This window comes from Emydura macquarii, unplaced genomic scaffold (genome assembly GCF_026122565.2).
Source record: "Emydura macquarii macquarii isolate MOO-44397 ecotype Brisbane River unplaced genomic scaffold, CSIRO-AGI_Emac_v2 contig_1253, whole genome shotgun sequence".
In the NCBI taxonomy this organism is placed as follows: domain Eukaryota; kingdom Metazoa; phylum Chordata; order Testudines; family Chelidae; genus Emydura; species Emydura macquarii.
Genome location: NW_027131390.1, coordinates 34,965,886 through 34,986,926, shown reverse-complemented (window position 1 = coordinate 34,986,926; position 21,041 = coordinate 34,965,886). Strand labels below are relative to the sequence as shown.

At 44.4% G+C, this 21,041-nt stretch overlaps 1 protein-coding gene across 1 annotated transcript in view; it reads left to right on the top strand.

The window, feature by feature from the left end:
* GABRA3 (gamma-aminobutyric acid type A receptor subunit alpha3) overlaps nucleotides 1-21,041 on the top strand; it is a 100,871-nt gene that overhangs the window by 58,550 nt on the left and 21,280 nt on the right. Inside the window, exons 4-6 of the mRNA XM_067549770.1 lie at nucleotides 4,518-4,585; nucleotides 10,616-10,836; nucleotides 20,462-20,544. Coding sequence (XP_067405871.1) covers nucleotides 4,518-4,585; nucleotides 10,616-10,836; nucleotides 20,462-20,544 — 372 coding nt within the window. The remainder of the gene's footprint in view (nucleotides 1-4,517; nucleotides 4,586-10,615; nucleotides 10,837-20,461; nucleotides 20,545-21,041) is intronic.

Here is a 21,041-nt window from a genome sequence, read left to right as displayed (position 1 = left end):
CTGGAGCAGTTTAGCCGCACTTGGGTTCGTGGGAGCGGGATTTGTGTAAGCAGCATACCTCCAAAACCAGCCCCGTGTGGTCTTGCTGGATGCTGGCACGCAGAGGAGGCTTGGAGGATGCTCAGCCTAAAAGAGGAGCGTGGTTGGCAATTGCCCAACTCTGGGATCCACTGCCTGTAGTCCCCTTCTCCCCGCTGCGCACATACACACACAGAGCACTCTTCGTGCTGGTGTCAGTGTGGAGTGACTTCATTGAATTCAGAGGTGTTTACCTCAAGCAGAATGGAATGTGTGCCCATGTGTGTGGGAGCAGAGCAGCATGTCTGGCATTTCCAGCTGTGGGGGCACTCTCAGGACCACGTCAGCAGGGTGACTGGCCAAGATACAGAGTGGGGAGTTAATGGATGGAGAGGATCTACGCTCAGGGTCTGTTGGCTTCTCTGGCTCAGAGGGGACAGTGGATAAAGCAAGGTGCTGCCCTGCAGCTCTGTGCAGGTGCTAAGATGTGACTGCTTGTGACCTTTGGACCAGGGTGGGAGAGTGGGCTGTGGGAGGTGCAGTCACTGTGTTCTGTGTTGAAGGTAATGCGGTGCTGGCCTGTGACTGACAAAAAGACTGGAAGCAGATTGGGCCCAGCTGTGTAAGGTGCATGCCTGAGAGAAAGGTTGCATGGTTTTGGTGTCCCTGGGCCCTGACGACCCCAGCTGCTAGAATAGCCTCTTGGGTCTACAGGCAACTGGATAAAGTTTAGAAGTAGCCTTGGTAACTGGTATGGACCCCATTCAGTACTAGGAACAGGGGAACACAAAGGTGGCGATATTTACAGCCACATTTGTCCCCTCCCTCCCTCAGCTGCCCCCAGCACATCTTGGCTACAGCTCGAGTCCAGGGCTTAGTGCTTTACCTGAGGCCATTTGCCCTGCAGGTTCCAGAACTCCCTGGGACTACCATGACTGTTTTAATTAAATAGACTTGTTCCAGGGTTCTGATGTTGCTTCGATGGATGGTGACTGCTGGGCATCACTGTGGCTGGCACTGAATCTCTCGATTATGATTCACGGTGCAATTACTGACATGACGCAAATATAGACTGTCCAATACGCCATCACACTGTGATTGCAGCTATCTATATACTCTGTTCAGAAGTATCATTTACGCAAGGAGAGGGAAGGAACAAATACATACTGGTTCAGGGCAAGCCCATTGCTCTTGGGAGGTGATATTGCCAAAGGGTCACATCCACTTGGATCTAACAGCCTCTGTCCCAGTACATCACCTAGCTGGCTTTGTTGTGCACCGCACTTTGGGGTCCTGTCGTGCAACCGTCCCTAGGCACGCTCTCTCGATCAGCGGCGGGGCAGGTTGGTGAGCCGTTCTGTCCTTCACCCTCTCATTAACCTGGCAAGTTTGTTACTGGGCATGCAGTTGCAAATGAGGTTTGCAGGTCTCACCAGATAAGCACATGCCAAAGTCCAGATGAGGGAAACCCTCAACCCTGTTCTCCTGATGCAGGGTATGTTTAAATCCCTCTGACTTCAATGAGATTTGCTCTATCCTGTGGGAGCAAAGGGACTCTGGAGTCTCATGACTGGACAGTTTCCAACAGGCTGCATTCACTGCGGTCAGATCACATCCGTCCAGCTTTGGGTTTTTTTTGGTTTTCCCCCTCACAACTTCCTAGGCCCAGTCACTCTTCAGCTATTTCTGTTACAAAGGCCTCATTGCTAAGCTTGGTAAGGAGATAGAGGGAGTTTCAGCTGTGCTGAAATGAATTGTACTTAGAAGGCTCTGCAAAAAATACACCTATTTTTTAATTAAACCCATCTGCTATCATCTTCCTTGGGAACGTGCCTAACACCAGCTTAGAAATAAAGCCACCAAAATCATGCAAAAGTGTGTCCCAAACATCTCTTTGCCCCCCGCAAGCCTGCTATCATCTCCTCGCCAATTCCTGTGCCAGTTCTCCAATGCTTGCGTCCTGCTGGTGGCTTCATGAAATACAGATCCTCTCGCCAACCCACTTTTCCTTGCAACATCCCAATCCCTTTCTGTCTCAGTCTCAAAATATTTCATTCTGCAGACCACAAGGAACATGGGTGGGCCTGGATCTCAGTGTGATAATTAGTGCTGTAAATTATTGATATCAGGCATGCAGAATGCTAAAAGGGAAGAGAGAGAAAAAGTGGTGTAGGCTAAAGAAAAGAATCTCACCTCATTAGAACTATCTTCTCTGCTATGTATCTCATTTTGGGTCCTGCGCTGAAGGACCCGGAGAGATACCCTGAGCCTCTAAGTACTGCAAAAGTAACTTGCTTTGCTTAGAAAAATGCCTAATTATTACTGTGTATTTCAGAAAGTGTGTATCTTTTTAACCTTCTTTTACCTCATCAAGACAAGATCAAGGGTTACATATATAGCACAACAATATCAGCCACAGGCTGCATCGGAAGCTGTCCAATCATAATAACTAAAGACATGTATACTATATTTTAGCCATTAAGGAGAAAGCCCTGGAGGAATGAGTTATCTTACTTTGGTTGCAAAACTTTGAGCTGCAGAACAAAGCCTCATAATACTGCAAAATAAATTGAAACTTGACAAAATGGCCCTGTGAGAACAGAGAAATTTCCATAATTGAACTGATCAGCGGGCCATCTTCTAGTTCAAGATCACATCTACAACAGTGGCCAATGCTAGGCACTTAGATGAAGCCAGGACAATTGCATCAGGAAGTACTGTTCTGGACACTTAGTCTCATTCAAAGGAAGTGAAGGCGTATAGCCTAGTCCAGTGGTTCCCAATCTTTATCATTTCTACAACCCTGAAGGGCCACCAGTCTATCAACTCCTAAAACATGTATTGACGTACAACACCATTAGGGACCAGAAATCACTACATATTTAAAGCAAACATTTTGATGCTTCTGTGCTCGTTTTTACATTCACCATTTTATACCTACAAATTACTCAGTCTGTCCCACACACACAGACAAAGCACTGGTGTAGATGAGTGACTGGCACTACACACTGAAGCACATGGTCTGGCAGCTGTGTCATGGTGGGTAGCCTGCTAAGTGCAGGCCAAACTGGAAGGCACTGGTTTTTAGAGTCCTGCCCCTCACAGCCCCTCACCCGCTACTGCATCCAGACGGAAGGAGGAGATGGACGGCCTCCTCACTGATCTCCCGTCCCCCTGGCTGCTCCTGTAGCTCCATGCACTCCACCTGGGTCCTTAGGCAGCAGCTCCCATCTGCAGCCAGGGGGATGGGAGATCAGTGCTTCCCTCCCTCTGGATCCAACAGGGACCCCAGTGCCTAAGGACCCAAGCAGAGTGCTTTGCCGTGCTCCCTGCTACAGCCAAGGGGAGGAGAGCGGAGCAACGTGCTCTGCCTGGGTCCTTAGGCAGCGGCTCCTTATGCAGGGAGCGGCTGGCCACTTTGAAAGACCCTGCAGGCGATGGGTTGGGAACCACTGGTCTAGTCCTAAATTGATTAGCATCTGTTAATGGAAGTCTTTCATTCTAGGGGCCAGATTTGGTCAAGTTTCCATGACATACCTGGTGAGTAGAGCACTGGACTAGGACCCAAGAGGCCTGGTTCTGACACTGACCCGGTGGATGACCTTCGGCAAGTCATGTCTTTGTTCTGTGCCTCAGTTTTCCCATCTACAAAATGGGGATAATGATGCTGACCACCTTTGTAAAGCGCTTGGAGATCTACTGATGAAAAGTACTGTATAAGAGATAGCTTCAAGCACTTTAGCATAAGCTTAAACTTTAAACACATGCTTTACTCCCATTGACGACAATAGGAACTTAAGCAAGTGCTTCAAGCTCAGCACGTCCTAAAGCGGTCTCCTAACTTGGGGCCTCCCAAGGATTTTGGCTAGTCCTGGAATAAGATGTTCCTTAGCATCAATTCAGGTAGTGGAGTCTGGCCATTCAGTGATTACAGCAGACAGGTCAATACTAGCTTTTTGAAAGCTGTCACTCAGCATGAAAGAGACATGTAAGAAACCAGCAAATGTGATGAGAGTAAAAGGCAGTCAGAATATTGATTCTTGCACATTCAGCTGGGCCTAAAACTTTAACAAAACAAAGATTTCTTAAAACTGGGGGGAAATTCAATAGCCTTCTGATCAGGCTGGCAAACACAAAGGGGTTTTGGATTAGAATTTCACAACAACAGGATTGATCTTAATATTTAAGATGTATGGAACCATATAAAATTATACATTGTGTGACTGTGTACATTATGTAAATAGGCACTGTCTGAATGTACTAGGATGTACCCATCCTTGGTGTAACTCTGCGGGAGTCAATGGAGCTGTACCAGAGACGAATTTGCCCCATTATGAATGATAAAATTGGCCATTGTTCACAGCACGATAGTGATGACAATTCAGCACTACACCAGGGAGGCATCTGGTGTGAAAAAACAAAACACAACTAAATGCTAAAATCTTTTCTATGCAAATGAAAATATTTCTCTAATTACTTTTCTCTCTGGTTTTTCGCAGACAGTGTAACTGAAGTCAAGACAGACATTTATGTGACGAGTTTCGGTCCTGTCTCAGACACAGACATGGTAGGTGCTATACATCATCGAGGTCTGTCTATGGGATACTGGGAGTGTTCTTCCTGTACCAGGTTAGCTGGACAAAAGTATGCACTACAGAAACAATGTGGAAAGAAATCTATCCAAGTTGCCTATGAAACGTCTGCTGAGACATAAAATCTGGGTAGTGTGTATTGTTATTTGCCACTCGCACTAGAGGCAGCCAGCAGATATGGAAATGGAGATAGCTTCAGGAGAGGAATGGTCACAGCAAGTCAAGAGGCCTCATGCAAGATAATCACAGAACCAGATGAGGTCTCATGTTCCTTAGTAACACTCAATATCAAATATCATATCAAATATCAAGAAATCCCATTCTCTTGCTGTTGGTGAAGGCTTAGTGCAGAAAGCAGTAACAATAGAAGTTCAAAAAAGCCTCCATTCTGGTTTCACATCTCCTTCTCAATTTCATTTTGGTTTTTGGAAGTCCACCTGACATTAACAAAAGTAATGATTATCATTGGCATTACTCTAATTCCAGGGGCAATCATCTGTGAAGGCCCTAATTCCAGGGGCAATCAGTCTGTATTCTCTGGGCTGGAGCTGGGTGAAGGTTTTCATGCAAAGCTTTTTTTCAGTGACACATGCAGATTTGTTAATGCCTCAAACATTTTGCAAATTCATATCGGTTTTGTTGAATTGTTTGTGTTGAGAGAAAAAAGCACCAACAAAAAAATGTCAAAAAAGGCCAAAACGTGGCAACTTTTTCAAAATGAAACATTTCAGTTTCTCAATTCAGAACAACTTTTTCTTTCAAAATTCCCTTCAAATTTTATTTTGAAAAAATTAAAAGTGTTTTTTAAATGCTCCAATTGAAACAAAACATTTTGGTTTGGGTCAAACAAACTTTTCATTCGCCCTGAAATGAATTTTTTTTCAACTTTTCTGTTTCATCAAAAAAACTTGAAAATTTTTCGTTTTGTGTGACCTGAAATTTCTTTCTTTCTTTCTTTCTTTCTTTCTTTCTTTTTGATTTTTGAGAACTATTAGCAAAACAAAAAATCAGTTATTCTCACAGCTCTACTTTGGACACTAAGGGTACATCTACACAGGGCTAAAAGACCCTGAGCTGGCCCAGGTCAACTGACTTGGGCTCAGGCTACAGGGCTAAAAATTGCTGTGTAGACATGCAGGCTGGGCTGGAGCCTAAGCTTCTGGGACCCTCCCCTCTTGCAGGGCCCCAGAGCTCAGGCGCCACACAAAGATTTTTCAGCCCCAGAACCCTCATGAACCTGAGTCAGCTGACCTGGGACAGGTGTGGCCATGCTGCAGGTTTCTTTTATCCCTGTGTAGTCATGGGCCAAAGGGTGACATCCTGGCCCTATTGAACTCGATGGGTGTTTTTCATTGACATCAGTGAAGGGGGGGTGACAGGATTTCTCCCTAAGTTTCGTTGGTCAGCATAGCCATTTATGGCTTCCAGGTGAATGGAAGGGAGCGGGGAGGAGAGACGTGTTTCTCCACCAGAAGGAAGTCCATGGAGACCTAAAGCATTTTCTAATGTTGTCCAATGACACCTTATTACATCTCCAATTGCTGGGACATGTTGCGCTGCTTCCCTTCAAAAAGAGGCTGCGTGACTTCAGACACGTCCTTGTTCTTTTGATTTAGAGGAGCATGAATTTTGTCTTTTAAACCTTTTTCTCCTGCCTCATGAAGCTTGGGGGTTTGTGGGGGTTTTTTTCAGTGAGTGCAAACAAATGGAAGGAAATCAGGAGGCACCACAAAAAGAGCAAACGCTTCATAAGGCTTGATTCTGCATCCCCTACTCATCTTGAGTAGCATCTTTCTTTGTAACCAGCCCCACTTTCTTCAATGTGACTAATCATGCAGTAAGTTACTCAGTAAGAGTAAGGGTGTCAGATTCTGGCCCTATGTAAGAAGTGGGATGGACCATCCCCTTTCTTTCACCAAAATGCCCTGAGTGTCTGAGACAAATATACAGTGAAAGAGAGAGAGAAAACAAGTGAACCGACTGGAATATTTTGATATGTTTAAGGAAAATTATTAATGAAAAGGCCTGAGGTCTGAATCTAGGCTTGTATTCCCACAACAGTTTGTCTTCTAATTAAAACAGGACTGTGGAGCATAATTAATAGTGAGCTTTCTCAAAAGCATTTCTGCAGCTTATATTGCACAAAAGAAAGGATTTGGATGTTGGCGTTTATTTTTTAATTAAATGCTGGCATCATTAGCAGGGACTGACACCCTGGTGTGTGCCTAGTCTCTGAGTTTCACTGGGTCTTGCGTTTCCCTGTGCTGCTGGATGCTCAGCTTGACTTGAAGGGATCACTAGCGGGGGGATGAGAATTGAATCCACTCTGCTCAAGCAGGCGTGGGCAGGATCAGTGTCCTAAAACAACCTTCCTCCAAACTCCGGACCCTACAGGATTTCATTCTCCGTGTTCATTCAGCCACGGATGTGTCTCCTGCTGCTCTACCAACCGGCCCTCACACAGACTATTAGCACTGGTGATCAGCAGTGTTAGAGGAGAATTAAATCTCTATATTTCATTCTGATGCCTCCCCCATCCCTTGCTTTGGAAGGCCCACTCTCTGCTGGGTTAAAAGTTAAGTTAATGTCACTCGAGCAGAAAGTATTAATCTCATTTGAGTTCACTATCTACCTTGCTCTCTTTCACACCACAGCAAAGACCAATAATATATTCAGCAATCCCAGCCCTTAGGGAGTATCTGATAATTACTTCCAAGGTGGAGCATATTTGATTAAGGGAGCATGTATAATGAACTGTGAATAGGAAATATGAGGTCTTGAAAAGAGGAAACTATTTTTCACTCTTGCTTTGACAAAATGAATTTAAAATTAGAAAGATAGTTAAAGAATAATATTTTCCCCCCTTGCGTGTTTTTGTTCCATATATTTTGCCCAGGTATAGCAGATGTGCTGCAGCATGCAGATCTGGTGCTGAGTACACTTTGCAATGTGTATTCAAGAGAGAAAGAAAAGCCGTCCGCATGGGGAAAGGAGGATGTACTTGGACCTTTCTCAAGATTGTTTTTCTGTCTTAGATAGGGCAATGGGGAAGTCACTCCCTCCACATTTGCATCTGTCTGATGATCCAGCCCCTGTATGCACCACGGCCATCATTAGCTGCGATTGAAAGACTGCCTTGTGCATCCCGATTCAGACAGATTGTAATGATGATGATGGGTCTGGGAGATGAAGCAACTAATATTTGCTGTTGAAAGCAGAGAGCAGCTGGTTACTAACTACAGAGGAGCGTACTCCGCTTCTGTCTGACGTGTGTGGGGGAACTCCAGCCTCACAAGCTCTTCGACATGAAAAGCATTAGCTGTGATAAGGTCCATGCTAACGTCAGCTACTGGGTGTTCCAGCTGTCCCTCAGCTTGTTAACTGGAACAAAGATAAGACTCTGAATAGTTCCTGTGCCCTGTAGAATGAATTTTGGAGAGGGGCCCTCCAGCAGAGAAGGACCTGATCAAGGATTCTGTGGTTCTCTGGGATGGATTGTAGTCACAGTCTTGGCTGGGGAAGAACGTGACCTAAAATTCGGGGCTCACCTGGAAAGATGTGTATGTGCAGGCTCTGGGAGGAGGTGAATCTGAACTGGGTGTCTGTGGTCACACGGGAAGGGCACTGGGGGGCATAGCTAGGAGGAAAGAGATCCTGACCGTGGTTTCTCATCTTCTGAGGAATAGTCTCTCAGTACAGAAGGAGAAAAGGAGGAGCTGAGTTCGTGTTCTCTATGGTGTATTTTGGGAATTGTTTAGAGTGAAGGTTCTGAACTAGATTTCTCTTCTCCCTCTGCCAAGGACTCTTTCTCTCCCGACAAGGCGAAGAGTTGGAGGACTTTGTTTCAGTACTTGTTGCTGGGTTTCTTGTTACTCCACTGCCAATGAATCATTCAGGGAGCCTTGGAAAGAGATTGCTGCACTCTGTTAAATATGGCTGTTCACAAGCCTGCATGCTCCCAAATTATAAATGGGAGGTTAACATCTGCAGAAGATTTCAATGAGGAGAAATCATAGAAGCAAATGCCTTCTGCCTGGCAAACCCTTGTGTTACTGTTTATTGAGATAGCATGCTTCAGACAGCAGGGCAGAATTTGATGCTAGGCATGTATGCCTTGTTGTCAGCAGCATCTAGATGAACATGCAATGTGTCAAAGTTCTGTTTATTCATCAGAAGAAAAAAAGGAAGTGTTGGACCCCCAATAATAGTAGATTGGCATTGCTCTATTGACAGTGATGGAGCAGCATTCGTTTTAGAGCTGGACAAACAATGGATTTTTCAGTTTGTTGGCAATTTCAAAAAGTTGGAGGGAAAAAATCATTTTAGGTCAGACAGAAAATTTTGGGTGAGTCGAAAAGTTGAAAAAAATTGTTTTTGTGTGAATGAAACATTTTCTCCAACCATTTTAAAAAGTTTTTGAACTTTTAAAATGAAATTAAAGGAAGTTTTGAGAGTAAAGTTTTCAACAGAAAAATTGGAAAGTTGCATTTTAAAAATGTCAAAATGAAACATTTTGAGTTTTTTTCAGAACTTTTTTCCCTGAATGAAAAAATTTGGCAAAACCAACATGAAATCATGAAACATTTTGGTGTCACCAAATCTGAATTTTTCACCAAAAATAGTTTTGTGTAGAAAATTTCCCTGAGCACTAATCAATTCACATCAGTTGAAGACTGAGCCCAAACTTCTAGGAGGCCAAATTGAGCCTTAGTGTAACCCCACTGGCTTCAGAAACAGTTACACCCAGATTAATTTGGCCCCATGTGCCCTATCCTAATTCTAATTTTATCCAGGTTTAAAAATATCTCCTGAATTTCTGGGTTCTTTGTTCTTGGGAAAGTTCATTTCTGTTCTCCCAGTTAATAAAATGATTTATATATTATTAGTCTTCTGCTAATAACACACCTGAAGGATCCCCGAGTCTTGCATATTTGGGAACTATTATGCACATTACTGAAATGCAGCCACCTCTGGGGTGAAACATGGTAGCTGTTTGACAGTGCTGGGAAGCACTGCACAGCAATTTAGAACTGGAAGTGAGTAAGAGCATAGGCCTGATGTTTCAAACATGGTGCATACAGTTAGGCACCTAGATCCATATTTAGGCACATGAGTTGAAATCATTAGGATCTGCAGGTACGCTACATCTCTCAATAGTAGGCCACTAATATTAAGGTGGTTTTAAATGCCAAATGTTAGGCAACCTGCTTTTGAAAATGTTGGCCCCTGTTTCCAGCTGCAACTGCGGGGAAATTTAGAGAGGCAAATTATAATCACCGAGATCTGAATTTGGCCAGAGCAGGGGTGTTAATGCTTACACTTGCACAAAAGTGCCCTGGAATCTTTTAATGACTGGTTGTAAAGGCCTTGATTAAATACTTCCTTTGAAAGACATTGGACAGGACCTAGCCTTGAGAGCTCAAGTTCATTACAAGCTCTTCTAGTATTTCTGCAAGAATATGGGTGTCATCCCTGATGTCCTGGCCAAATTCCATCTCAGATCATTACATTTTGCCTCCTTAAATTCTCATATGGTGTCAGTTGTTGCCTCTGTTTCCTGTTATCCTGAAACTGCTGTGGAATGTTGCTGATACAGATGGCTGAGGAGTGCCAGCCTTGGGGCACCTGCATTTCACTGGTTGGTGCATGATCCCAATGGCGTATTTGCAGATGAACTTTGAGATGAAAGGTACTACAGGGTATTCATATCAAGTCATTATACCATAAGTAGCAATTCCAGCTTACCTTAGGGTCTTAGCTACCCTGGAGAAAGCCACCCTGCTAAATACCTCTTGTTCCCACTCAAATGATTGAAATGCATTTCCTGTCTAAAAACTGTCAGGAGTGCAGTGCCCCCCCCCCCAAAAAAAAAAAAAAAAAAACAAAAAAATAAACCTGGTTGCACATAATGACGGGACCTGTTTTCATTCAGTGGAGCTTATTGGATTGCTTGCAATTAAGAACGAGATAAAATCAGGTCTGGTTTTCTCTCCTCTATCCCCCAGGAATACACCATTGATGTCTTTTTCCGGCAGTCGTGGAGAGATGAGAGGCTTAAGTTTGATGGCCCCATGAAGGTCCTACCCCTGAACAACCTGCTGGCCAGTAAGATCTGGACTCCCGACACCTTCTTTCACAACGGCAAGAAATCAGTAGCCCACAACATGACCACACCCAACAAGCTGCTGCGCTTGGTGGACAATGGCACCCTTCTGTACACCATGAGGTAGGTGTGCCTCTCCTGGGTACGAACAGAACCTGAGCCCATGGTTTCGCAGAGCCCTATGTCCATGTGGGGCCCTAGCTTGAGAGGCTGATGGGATTCTGTGGTGCTCTATGTCCAGGGCTGTGCAAGCTTCCCACTTTTTAAGGACCAAAACAAGTTTCGTCTCTTGACAGTTGAGCTGCAGATTAATATGCGTAGTGTCGACAAGCATTAGCACCTACAACCGGCAAATAGCGTTTAACATTTCTGTTGCATGTTTCAAATATTCATTAATCCTCACAAGGCTCCTGGGACATAGATCTGTCGGTGTCAATATTCTCCTGTTTCAGATGAGGAAACTGAGGCACAGAGGATAAATGACAGTGTGTCCCTGCGTAAAGAGAAGGTGGAAATACTGGGTTTGGTTCTCCCACTGCCTTACACCACTGTGGAGTCATTTAAACCTGTGGAAAGCGGGTATAAATTGCTACCACATCAGGATGGTGGTAGCATTTACCCCTGTGCTGCACTCGCTTTAAATCAGGAGTGATTCTATGGTACTAACTGGAGTTACATTGGTTTTAAATGAATGCGAATAAGAGAAGGATTAATCTCAGAGGCTCTCAGACTTTAAGGTCAGAAGGAACCATATCTGTCTGTCTTAGATATTTATCTGGCCTCCATTCTCATAGTATCTGAGTGCCTCACTATCTTTGTTGTCTCAATACGCCTGGGAGGTAGGGAAGTGTGATCAGACCCCAAAGATAAAGCCCTACAAAGACAATACCAAAGAGAATGACTAATGGGACCCCCCAAAAAAAATTATTTCTGGTTTTTTCTGCATTAATTAAAGATTAGCTTCCATCTAGCTTGAGGCATCACAGAGACAACAAGAAACACAGAGAGGAGGGGAATCTGAAAATACTGATAAGGAGCTATAGATGTGTGGAGCACCTACATGGAGATGGAATGAGAAGCCATAAAAACGAAGCTCAAGAGTCATCAATGTTACACCAGGGACCATACAAAGAAAAATAGTTGGCCTAAAACAGTATATTGCAAGGATATAAGAGAAGAGAGCCACAAGCAACCACAATAAATGATCCGAGATCTGGCCCAAACCAAGGACTCCCACATCCTGAGAGATGCTGAATCCCTGCAACCCCTGTTGGACTGAAAGGGGGCTGCAGAGATTCACCATCTCCTAGGATTTACTCCCAAGAGATTGCATGGCACTGGATACCAAAAGCAGCCCACAGCCATGATCAAGGCTTTTTATTATGCAAAATATCAAATGGCGCCAGGAGCACTAATTCAATCAAAACTTTCCGCAACCCAGCTGAGTTAGTCATGGCAAGGTCATGCCAAACCTTTACAAAAGTAGCATTGCTTGAACATTCGGCTGGGAACCTTGACCACAGTGGTCACGCTGATGATGGCAGCATTGTAAGAGATGGCCCAGCACAGTGCAGTCAAAAAGTTTAGAAAGAACAGGGTAACAAATGCAGCAGGTTGGAAATTTTCCGATTAAAAATGCCATTTCATTGAAATCGAAATGTGTTGTGGAAACAGGTTGATTTTGATGACATTTTGTTCTGATAGGGTCAAAAGACTTCTTAGTAGCAGGGTCCTTTTTGGAACAGAACAATTTGATTTTCCATTTCAAAATGACATTGTTTCCATTTTGTATAATACAATATGATTAATAATAGTTGAAATTGGAGTGAAATCTTTTGATTTGGTCAAAATGACACATTGCAAGAGACCTCAAACAAATGAAGAAATGGAATTTTGTTTCCGAGTGAATTTTGCAATTTTTTTTTGTTCCATTTCATAATACAAGAAAACATCAATATTGCAGAATTTCCTGGGAAACAGCAGATCCATTTCCTGCACAGCTTGAGTAACAAAGAAATAGACAGCACATTGTGTAGGAAAGTGCCTGTTTCAAGCCTGTCACCTTGGGGTTTGCCCCCTTTCCAGAAATGCAGAATGGCTTTTTGTCCCATACGTATCTAAAACTACTTCTTCTCCGTGGCCCCAAAGGAAATACCTGCTGTGGGCCAGACAGGATTTGTGATAGGGCCTTTCTAGGGGTGCTCAGAAGTGGGGCCAGTGTAAGCAGCCTACCCCCACCTCATGCATCCTTCCCTTAAGGGCACAGAGACTGCTCTTTCCATGCACCCCTAGTGTGTGCAGCTTTCTAAAGGGAGCAGTGAGGGGGCAGATCCATGCCCTGACCTCAGAACTGGCCCAAAGGGCAGCTCAGGCACATCAGAGAGGATGAGACTTCCCAATCCTGATAGCATGCACACACACCTAGACCTATGCAATGGGGAGAGTGGGAAAGGATTGTGCCTCCATGAGCTCCCTTGGGATGGTGTCATTCTGCACTCCCTGTGCGCAAGGCTGTGCCTTGCGTGCTCGGTCTAGCTCTGTATGTCACTATTCAATCGGACACATGAGATATTGACTTCTCCCTTTCCTCTCTGGAGGTCCGTCTTTATCCAGCCCCCTAGAGGCATCAAATGATAAGATGAGAAATTAGAGGCATTTCCTCTGCTATTTATACTGTTAGGAAACTAAACTTCTCTTCGCCAAGGTTTGCATTTGTCTGTAGCTGCTCTGCTGGAACAGCAGTCCTGACACGTGCATCGGCAAAGGTACGTTCGTGTGGAGAGAGGCCCCTTCGTCACTGAACTCAGCTGCACAAACCCACTGCAGCTCAGTATCCAGAGATTTCATCGCATCACGGTGCAACCTCCTCCCAGAATGTCACAAAGCCAACATCAGAAAGCCGTGTCAGGGCATTGCACCTGGATTATTTTATGGCCGTTGTGGCTTCAGCACAAATATGGGGATCTCTCTGTTCCCCTCCTCCTGGATGCTGAGTGACAGGGACCAGTGTTACTGTTTGCTCTGCCTCTTCCCTGCTTTCCCACTGGCTTGGAAGATCAGCAATAGAACACGGGGGATTTAGCCCTGTTACACAGGGCTTTCTCTGCAGTCTTGTCTGAGGTTGGCCACAGTTTGTGGCACACTTCTCAGACACATGTAGTTCACAAAAGCTACATCCAGGCCCCAAGGCCCAAATGTATCTCTAGAGCCAGGTTGAATAAACTAACACGTGTCTGTGGATTTGCACAGGATGTGAAAATAGCTCAACCAGAAGCAATGGGCTGGATGCAGGAATCCGGGAATGAAATCTGTGGGCAGTGTTATTCAGGCCCACAGATTTCATAATGATCCCTCCCTCTGCCTGGCCTTAAAAATGTATGAAAACGTCACATGCCTGATTCTGTGCTTAGCGCGTGCAAGACTTTGAGAATCTAGCCCTCAAAGAGTGCTTCTGTGCTGGAAAGTGACAGAAAAAAGGCATTGCCGGGTTTACATACATATTGTCTCTCTAATTTCCAAATTATATGTGCTCAGATAAAGAGGCAAAAAGATGGGGACCGACAAACTAGGCAGCAGTTCTGCAGAAAAGGACCTGGGGGTAACAGTGGATAAGAAGCTGGATGTGAGTCAGCAGTGTGCCCTGGTTGCCAAGAAGGCTAATAGCATATTGGGCTACATTAGTAGGAGCATTGCCAGCAGATCACAGGAAGTGATCATTCCCCTCTATTCGGCATTGGTGTGGCCGCATTTGGAGTATTGTGTCCAGTTTTGGGCCCCCCACTACAACAAGGATGTGGACAAGTTAGAGAGAGTCCAGCGGAGGGCAACAAAAATGATTAGGGGGCTGGAGCACAAGACTTATGAGGAGAGGCTGAAAGAACTAGGCTTGTTCAGTCTACAGAAGAGAAGAATGAGGGAGGATTTGATAGCAGTCTTCAACTACCTGAAAGGGGGTTCCAGGGAGGATGGAACTAGGCTGTTCTCAGTGGTGGCAGATGACAGAACAAGGAGCAATGGTCTCAAGTTGCAGGGGGGGAGGTCTAGGTTGGACATTAGGAAAAAAATTTTCACTAAGAGGGTGGTGAAGCAGTGGAATGGGTTACCTAGGGAGGTGGTGGAATCTCCATCTTTAGAGGTTTTTAAGCTGCGGCTTGACAAAACCCTCGCTGGGATTATTTAGCTGAGGTTAGTCCTGCTTTGAGCAGGGGTTGGACTAGATGACCTCTTGAGGTCCCTTCCAACTCTATGATTCTATGATTCTGTTTTCTTTGATTTACAGCCCTGCAAACAACTGAGTACCCATAAGGCAAGCGGGGCTCTTTCATTTCCAGGCCCCATCTTCAAGCTCTAAAGATTCTGTAGGCCAAATGATCTCCTTAGTGCAACATGTGCAACTGCCTTGTCTTCAAAGGGACTGCACGTGGAAACTGATTCAGAATTTATAATCAGCCCTGTTGTGGCTACCGTTGGTGACGAAGTTTCAGAGAAAACTCAGAATCAACACAGCCTGAGTTCTGCCCAGGTTAATGGCATCACAGATAGTTCATGTTAACAGAGAGGGACCCAAGCCAGAACATTAAGCTTGAGATCCTTTGGGCTTCAAGGGATGCCAGATCTGAGTCTCAAGATCCAAACTTGTCCCTACAATTTAGCTTCTATCCAAAAGCAGAAGAGCCCTATTTTCCTGCTCTGTTGCTGTGCAGCTGAACTATTGTAAGGACCAGTCTTAGAAGGTAGAAATCTCATAAGATCAGCTGCTTTCCATTTGGGTTGAAATTCTGCCATTTGGGGCTGAAATTTCCTGAAAACAGATCATGAGATTTCAGTGCTTCAGATCCAAACCCTGAATCCTAGAAGTGATTCAGCCTCAAACCCAAACCCCAGACTGGAGCCTACCCAACCTGGATCTGAACACCACCTGTTCAGCCCCCTCGGGGATTATTAAGGAATAACTCGGGGACAGCAAAGTGAGATCCAGAAAAGACAAAGCCAGAATGATGTAACTGGCATAAACAATGTTTTTGTGCTGTATAATTTCAGGGTGCTATAATGCTTTTATGCCATATGTAGACCAAGGGATAATCACATTTAAGTCCCAGAAATTGGAATAAGTCTATAGTTCATCCTCTAGCACTAAACAGGTAACTGCATGAGCTATAACGACACATCAAAGGTTTTGATAATCTCATGTTAACCATGAGAACGATGCTGGAGTGGTTTGTAGTACCATCAGCCCCAGAGAAGTGTATCGAGCCTGATACACACTTCTTGCCATTGGATTTATCTGTTTAAAGGAGCTCACCTGATTCTATGAAGGAAAACATAGTTTCTTCCCGTGTGTTTAATTTTTGTCAGGTTGTTCCCACTGGAGTTGGAGCAGTAGAGGAGAAAATTTAGATCTTGCAGGGTGATTTCAAGACCACTATAAACAAAAAGTGTGTTGCAAGTGGGTGGACAGAGAAGATTATTAATTAGGGGGTAGAATGCTAGACTTATGAAATCAGATAGAGCTGGGTGAAATGTTTTGGATGAATAATTGATACACTGAAAACTGCAGTTTTGAGTTGACTGAAACTGTTTGTGAGTTTGGATCGAATTCAGTGAATAATTTAAGCTAAAAAAAATTGACAATTTTTTTAAAAGTCAAAACATTTCAGTTCAACATTTTTGAAACAGAACATTTCAACTTTTTGTTGTGAAATGACATTTTGTTTTGAAATTTAGCTAGTTTTATTTTAAAGAAATCAAAACAAAGGATTTAAAAAGTCCAAAATGAAATGAAATTGTCTTTTTTGAGTCAAATTAAACATATCATTTGACCCTAAAGACCTTTTTTTCTTTTTGGTTGCGGTGAAAAAAACTGGAAAATGTTCATTCCAGATTGACCAAAATGAATTTTTCTCCCAAGGCTTTCAGTTCTGCCACTGAACTGAAAAATCAGTTATTTGCCCAGCGCCAGGCCACAGGTACCTCAGCCACTCATCACATGCTCTTTAGGATTTGTAGTGATCTTTCACAGCTAAACTATCTCAGCCCTAAGATGAGATAGGACTGTCTTCTCTGCTAGCGGTGTTGCAGTAAATATGTATAGCTCTACAAGAAGTTTTTTTTGAACAAGTGCTGCAGAAGCTGTGGTAATTGCCTTGGAAATGAGACATATTCCTCTTAGTATGACATTCTGACATTTCATTAGGTAAAGCATATGGTCCTGAGGAGTCCTTGGGCCAGAAACAGGGCTCAGCAGGAGAGGCCATCTAGGGGGAAGAGGGGAAGGAGAAGGATGTCTCCTCTCCTGAACTGTGATTGATTTCAAAGCCCACCTTAATATTTTAGCTAATTAGTGCACCGACGGATGAGAGAGATAGGATGCAGAGGTGTGAGAGAGCGAGAGATCACGTGTGTGATGAGAGAGGGAGTGTGTGTGAGAAAGAGAGCACATGTGTGAAAGCCATGGAGTATGTGCATGTGGAGGGTTATACTGTGTGTGTGCATGTGTGTGTTTGAGAGAGTGTCTGAGAGTGTATGTCTTAGAGAAAGTGTGAGTGAGAGCACATGCATTTGTGTGTGAGAACACGTGTGAGAGACATGCGTGTGTGTGTGTGTGTGTGACAGCGCACATGCATACCCCTGTGTATGAGAGAGAGCGGTCTAAGGCATATTGCCCTGTTCCCTACAGTGAGAAAATGCTAACATTGGCCACATATTGGCTCAGACACTCTAACTTGTTGAAATAGCTGAACATTTTCCTGTGAGATTTTGCCTGAACATTTTAGCCATTTCATTTCTCATGGTTTTTTGAGACCTCCAAGTTTAGGTCTCTGAGTAATTTCAGGGACCCCCAGACGCCCCCAGTTTATGGGGAGGAGAAGATGTTGTTTTGGGATGTGGTGGGGGATTTGGCATCAGCTAGCAAAATTCTCTTTGAGCCTGAACTTCCGTCATTTCATCCCCATATGAAATTTCACGTGAGGTGACCACGGCGGCCACCTCCGACTCTTCTGGCTTGTGCAAGGTTAGAGCATGGCCCAAAGGCATGCAAACATTTCTAACCTGTGAAATACACTGACAGATACAAACAAGGTCAAGCAAATTGGAAACATCCAGGGACCTACAATAGTGATTCCACCTGTGGAAGTGGAAGAGCACTCTGTGCTGGATCCTTCATACCCTAGTCAAAAATCTTTGCTCTAATCTATGAGCAGCCGGCACGAGGAGTTTGAGGCTGAGGGCAAGGTGGCGATTGTTGTTGCTAAGGTTAAGGTGCAGCTGCAGGAGAGCCTGCCTTGATGATGCTCTAAAGTACACTAGGACCCTCACAGCAGTGACTTCAATGTGCCCCGCCTCTCACCACAGCCCTTCCCTGTCACTCCCTGTTCCTGCCCCTTCCTCTACTTCGCGAGGGATAGGAGGTGGAGCAGGAGCTGGGAATGGCAGCTCTGAGCTGCCTGTTAGGTCCGGTGGTGTAATTAAAAGGAAAATATAAATCTGCATTTCATTCCGACGTGGTTTTGTGAAAGGCATAAAAGCAAAAAGGCGTGTTGGTAAAGTGCCAGACTTACAATTCTCTTGCACCCTGGGCCTGGCAAGGTCCTATAGAAAGTCAATTGGAAGACTTGTGGAAGCAGGGCGTCATTTCACCTGCAGAGTTTAGTGAATGCATTGTTCTCATCGTGTGTGTATCTAGACCTGATGGGTGTGTGAGGATTTGTGGGAACTATAAAGTCACCAGACCCCTCTGACAGAAAGTGGGTCAGTATCCAATTCCAACACTACAAGATTCATTTGTTAACCTGGCAGGACAAACATGACAACAGGTTGCAACAGAGCAAGTTTCTAACCACATTTTTTCAGTGAAAAGCTAGCGGACAATAAGCATTTCTGCAAGAGCTATCTGCTTTTATATTCAGTGAAACAGAACTCAGAGTGCTATCTCTGGCAGCTCCATCTGCTGACTCACAATAATGTTGCACAAACGTACACCCCATGCAATCCCAGTGTAGGGTGGCCAGAAGCACGTGTAAGCCTGAATATTGGAACTATCCCTATAAAATCGGGACATCTGGTCATCCTATCCCAGTGACTTCAGTGGGGATGGTGAGAGAATGTCATGCCAGAACTTGATCATTTGTGCCCCACTCAGTAGATCCAGATACCTGGATCTAGTGGTTCCCAAGTGTGTTGTTTCTGTTTTGCTTCACAACAATGACCTGCAGAGCTGCTTGAGAAATGGTTTGGGGGTTTTTTGTCCCACAAAAAAATTTCAATGAAATCCAATTTTTAAAAATTTTCATCAGAAATTTTCTTTGAATTTTTGGGGGTTTTGTCAAAAACTCCCAAACCGAATTTGTTGCTTTTTGGTATCTAAAAAAGTCTTTTCAGGGCTTTGCTTTGGGGAGAGAAGAGGTGTTGGTTTTTTTTTTGTTTGTTTGTTTTTTTTGACAAAAACCTGAACGTTTTCGATGAACAAGGGCATTTTGTTTTGGTGAAAAATTCTAGTTTATTGAAAGCCATTCTGCATAAAAAAGATTTCAGTGGAATATTTTCAGCTAGCCCTTGTGCTCTAGGTTCTTTATAAGATGACTCCAGCCTTGGTCTAGCTCCAATACCTGCAGTGTCCATCGTCTCTCCTTCTAGCGAAGCCATAGAAACCTTTCTTGATCATCTGAAATCACAACAGAGTTTGTTTGGTGTCTCTAAAGCCCCTTCTGTCCTGGCTCCCTTCTGTGTACATTAAAGAGCTGCAGATATTCCCTGCTAGTTGCAAGTTTTCAAGAATGAGCATAAGCTTCTAGACTGAATGAAAACACTTTCTTGAATCCTTTTATTATCATCAAGTGTGCCCTGTGTACTGTAGTGTTACTGGTGCTGTTAGAATGGCTGCTGGTCCCACCCTTGAAATAGCTGCATGCTAATGTCGAGAGGAAGTGATCACAGGATGATGTTATGTCCTGCTGCTCGATGGATGCATGAGGGTGTTTGCCTGCATGTGCTTGAGGAGTCCCCACCCACAAATCCCCTCCTCTGCACAATAGCAAGACACAATCACAGTCCCTACACTTCCCAGAGTGCAGGCTCTGTATCTCTGCACCCGCTAAGGGGCCAGAAGGGAGTAGGAAGAAGTGGAACTGTTGCCTAAAGACACCCCTACTTCATCAGCCAGTCCATCTGGCCAGCATGCTTAGGGGCATATGCTGCACCCTGCTGTAGTAGAAGGCCCATTGCCCTGGATTCCAGGGTGCTCAGGAAGATAATGAAGAGCTGTGCCCAGGTTTGTAACTCTCTGCAGGACTTTGATGCTTTATCTAACCCTAGCAACCCTATACCATGTGGAGATGCTGAATGTATAACCCATCTGCTTTAAACTCCTTTCCTGTGTCATTGGAAAAGTAATTTCTCCTATGTTTGCAATAAGGTCTATGATGCAAAACATGGCATTGTTAGAACTTGGTGTGAATGATTTCTCTGCACATAATGTACAGGATTTCAGTAGATTTTCTAGATTGCAGTTAGTGGTCAAAGATGAACTTGGTCAGTCGGACTCAGTTTTCAAACTGGGAAAGGTGGCAAGAATGAAGTGCATTCTGTTCTCTCCATACTAGACGGCCTGCTGCTAAGAGATCTGCTAGGAGTCAGCATTGTGAATCTTTGTACAGTTTGGTGGATATAGGATAAGATGCTGCTGCAGCAGCTCCATGCTAGATCCTCAGCAGACGTGCGTTTCTGATGATGGCCTGTCTTTGTCTTGTAGGTTAACAATTCATGCGGAGTGCCCCATGCACCTGGAGGACTTCCCAATGGACGTGCATGCCTGCCCGCTGAAATTTGGGAGTTGTAAGTTCCTAGTTCAACCTTCTTAAAGGCGGGGGTGTCACACAGTGCAGTCTGGTGTGTCAATATGCTGGTAGCTTACTTATTTAATGTATCACTTCAATCGGGTATTTTACATGGCATTGTTACTAATCACATAGCGCCCACAGATTTGCCAGCTGCTACATGTAATAAAACCAAACTCTCTGCCATGCATGTGGATCCCACTGTGGTCCATAGGAGCTGTGTGTGTGTGTATGTGTGTGTGTGTGTGTATTTGCAAGTAATTTGGACTCTAGAGATGAGTAAGTGACCCTGGGTCTCACTGTAAGGTTGCCAGGTTAGTATGGGGACAAACAGCTTCACCCGCCTCTCCCTAGCTTGGGTAAGCTGTGCTCCCACCACAGCTCCCCGTCCCAGAGCTGGAGCTGGTGGCATTTCTCTGCTGGAATCTTTGTCCATCTGACAATGACGATTTATTGAACTTTAAATGTTTCGTGGCAATAACTTGATTTTGATGA